Here is a 3,841-nt window from a genome sequence, read left to right as displayed (position 1 = left end):
GTAAGATTTAATCATGGTTTAACACAGTACAATAAAATGATCTTTACAAAAATGCACAAGACTTTATAAACAAAATTATAAGGGAAAAAAAGGCCATGATGTGACGTGCAGAAGTACAAAACAGTGCTTATATACAGACACATAAACAACAACGCAGGTAAGTTCTGGTTCAATGCGAGTCTTTGGGCTCCATCCAGAGATCTGTTTCGGTTTTGATATCCAAAGTGCCATTATAACCGTAACGGGATAGAAAATTCTGTTTCTATTTTCATCCTTCAAAAGGAGATGATATCCTCAGTCACCATTCACTTTCAGTGCATCTTTTTGCCACACAATGAAAGCGAACGGTGACTAAGGTTGTCAATTTGCCTAGCGTCTCCTTTTGTGTTCCATGGAGGAAAGTCATGCAGGTTTGTATTTTTGGGGGGTAAGCTATCCCTTTAAAGTGACGTACATTTAATTTTTTCAATGTTAAAATACTTCCACATATCCCAGAATAATATGCATATACTGTACAACTATAGGAGACTATTCATAGGTTGAATCCAGTGACTTTGTGGTGCTTTTAAAGTATTGCTCTGCTTCTTTGAGCATCATGACCAATCAATGCCATGATTGTTTTTGGGGTGGGGGAGGGGTGGTGGCTATCATTGTTCATCCAACGGAAGACGGGGGAGTGTTTGGGAAACCTGTCTGAAAGCAGTCACCATTTTTCCGATGCCATATAGTGATGCAGAAATGAGCCCCATCGTACCCATCGATCTGAGCCGTCTCATTTGTAAGAGCTCCGCGCTTCTCGCAGCGAGCGGTCGTAAGGCATGGAGGCGAAGAAAGAGTTTCTAAGCTGACAGTTGATGAAGAAAACGATGAGTAGGACGAGGAGAAACAGCACCAGGCACATCACCACGTAAGTGGCCAGATCCGGTTTGTTCAGCTCGCCCTCGCGCAGAGCACCACCACGGCCCGTGGGCTTCAGGAGGGCCGACACGCTCACGGGTCCGTGAGACACGTTGAGCGGTGCCGGTGTGTGCGTGTGGGTCATTCGGTCAAAATCTCGTGCCACCGCCGTGGAGTTCAAGAGCATCTGTCGCAGCATGACGAATCCACACCGTTAAACTGAAATAACAAGACACAAATTCATGCTGATGTTTTCATATGTAACTTTATAGAAGTACACAAACTGCAGTGCATGCATCATGCTCAATGCATTTGAAGTCTAATCTAAAATACATAATGCATTTGTCTGTGCATTAAAATGACTAAATGCATTTCATATGTGCAATATATTTGGGGGAAAAGCTACTTTATATAAAGTGTGTTTGTATATTGTATTATGTATTGAGCAGTCTGGGGCTAGTTGTCACATTATATCTTCTTATATCTTTCAATTTGTTTGACAAAACAAATATGATATTTCTGTATGTTACATTTCAATTTTTGTGTTGTGCTACAAAATTGTTTAATTGTTGAACCCCCGTTAAGTAATTAAGTTGTGAAATATGGCTTTTTTATTATTTCATATTTAAATCAAAGGAAGGCCTATTCTGCTTGAATCATCGTCAATAAACACCATGTGACAACTTACCCCAAATAGTGTGACAACATGCCCCATTATAAGGGTATGAAAAGTATACCCAGCACACACAGAACATCCCCCTAACATCAGAGCATAGTTTGTTTCGCTTTTATTTATTTATTTTAAACCAATTCCTAACGTTCTAGCAACGTTCTCTTTGGGGTTTAGCGTTATATAACCCAACCACTAATGTTCTAGGAACGTTATTTGTGGGTGTTATTTTTTTATTAACATACACTAACGCTCCAGGAACATTCTTTTTAGATTTACAATTTTATTACCAAAATCAAACGTTTTATATATAAAGTCCTGGGTAAAATCTCTTTACATTTTTTCTCCCAAAACAAACGTTGAACATTCTCTTAAGTTTTATTTTTTATAACTAAAGACTAACGTTCTTGGAACATTCTCTTTGTTTTAGTTTTAGAGAACCAAAAACTAGCGTTCTAAAAACATTATCTTTAGTTTTTTGTTTTTGTTTGTTTATAACCAAAAACGAACGTTCTTGGAACATTCTTTTAGATTTACATTTTTTATATTACCAAAAACAAACGTTCTTGGAACATTCTATTTGGGTTGTTTGTTTATAACCAAAAACAAACGTTCTTGGAACGTTATTTTAGATTTAAATTTGTATTACCAAAAACAAATGTTCTTGGAACGTTCTCTTAATTTGTATTTTTATATCCACAAACTAACATTCTAGAAACGTTGTCTTTAGGTTTTTTTGTTTATAACCAAAAACAAACGTTCTTGGAACATTCTTTTAGATGAAATTTTTTTATATTACCAAAAACAAACGTTCTTAGAATGTTCTCTTTGTTTTAGTTTTTTAGAACCAAAAACTAGCGTTCTAAAAACGTTATCTTTAGGTTTTTTGTTTATAACCAAAAACAAACGTTCTTTCTTGGAACGTTCTATTTGGGTTGTTTGTTTATAAACAAAAACAAATGTTCTTGGAACGTTCATTTAAATTTAAATTTGTATTACCAAAAACAAATGTTCTTGGAACGTTCTCTTAATTTGTATTTCTTATAACCACAAACTAACGTTCCAGAAACATTCTTTTTAGATTTACATTTTATTACCCAAAACAAACGTTCTAGAAACGTTCTCTTTGTTTGAGTTTTTTAGAACCAAAATCTAGCGTTCTAAAAACGTTATCTTTATGTTTTTTTGTTTATAACCAAAAACGAACGTTCCCGAAACATTACCAAAATAGTTAGCTGGGATCTTTCTTTCCTTTGCAATAACGGTGGAAATTAATATTTTTTTGAAGCAAAAACTTTCAGGTATGTGCAATAATTAACTTTCCAAAATAAACCTAGCATGTGAAAAATTCACTGGATTAAAAGCGTGACAACTAGCCCCGGTCATATGTAACTTTATACAATAGGCTACATCGCATGCATCATGGTCAATGTATCTGTAAATATACTAACGATAGGTTCAGTGGTATCTGTTGCGCGTAACTGATGAGGTACTAAAGGGTTTATAATTATATTCACTTACTGTTAGTGCGCTGCTGACAGCACGGCGAGAAAGACGCGGCGCGTCGTTGCGTTCGCATACCACAAACTCTCTCTTTATTTGCCCCGACACACCTCAGAGAGGAACACTGATCATCGGCAACACATTCACAGAAGACTCAAACAATCTATCCATGTCCTGCAATCTGCTTTTCCATATGAGCTCCCGGAGAAAGAGGACCTCTCCAACACTTATGTGTCCGAATCTCCAAATCTCCAAATGTACCACTAAAAATGCGCAATGACAATCTCAAAATCCTCTTACACAGAAAATCACTCTTTCCAAATCCGTTTCCATGGTTTGGAGAGGCTCCCGTATAACTAACATCCCACCACGTATTTATTTCCAGGGAAAGTGAACGGCTCTCCACGCGCGCATCCGTCATTCACGGTCTTCGTAAATATATTAAAGAAGCGCATAGACGAGCTACTCTCTGTGCGCAATGGAGAGGCGCTGAAGACTTGCTCATGTCCCTGTATCTCTCTCTCTCTCTCTCTCTCTCTCCTCCGGACAGACTCTTCAATTTGAGAGAAAGTGTGTGGAGGAGTTTCAGGACGGTGCGGAATGTCTCAGGGAGGTTTCAGAGAGAGAGAGAGAGAGAAAGAGAGAGAGAAGCAGCCTATCAGGTGAACCAGCCATTTAAAGGGACAGTATATGAGGTGATGTCATGAAAGCATTTATCAGTGGTGTAAAAGCAGGCCTTACAATCATAGGCGGAAATCGCGGGGGGGTCAG

General features: G+C 37.8%; 1 protein-coding gene across 1 annotated transcript; it reads right to left on the bottom strand.

Annotated features, from left to right (window-relative positions):
- Nucleotides 1–3,621, bottom strand: LOC127659756 (small integral membrane protein 32-like). Its single transcript, XM_052149712.1, has 2 exons — nucleotides 3,089–3,621; nucleotides 1–1,116 (listed from the first exon to the last, which is right to left on the bottom strand). Exon 2 carries the CDS (start codon nucleotides 1,094–1,096, stop codon nucleotides 773–775), a length of 324 nt encoding a protein of 107 aa, XP_052005672.1. The 5' UTR covers nucleotides 1,097–1,116; nucleotides 3,089–3,621; the 3' UTR covers nucleotides 1–772.
- Between the last annotated feature and the right edge of the window lie 220 nt (nucleotides 3,622–3,841).

The sequence above is a fragment of the Xyrauchen texanus genome, chromosome 19, assembly GCF_025860055.1.
Source record: "Xyrauchen texanus isolate HMW12.3.18 chromosome 19, RBS_HiC_50CHRs, whole genome shotgun sequence".
Lineage (NCBI taxonomy): Eukaryota > Metazoa > Chordata > Actinopteri > Cypriniformes > Catostomidae > Xyrauchen > Xyrauchen texanus.
The sequence above is the reverse complement of the archived record's forward strand: the minus strand, read 5'-3'. Positions and strand labels throughout refer to the sequence as shown.

What these genes read in the sequence shown, in the direction of transcription:
- LOC127659756 (XM_052149712.1), bottom strand. Translation starts at nt 1,096, where the DNA reads ATGCTGCGACAGATGCTCTTGAACTCCACGGCGGTGGCACGAGATTTT.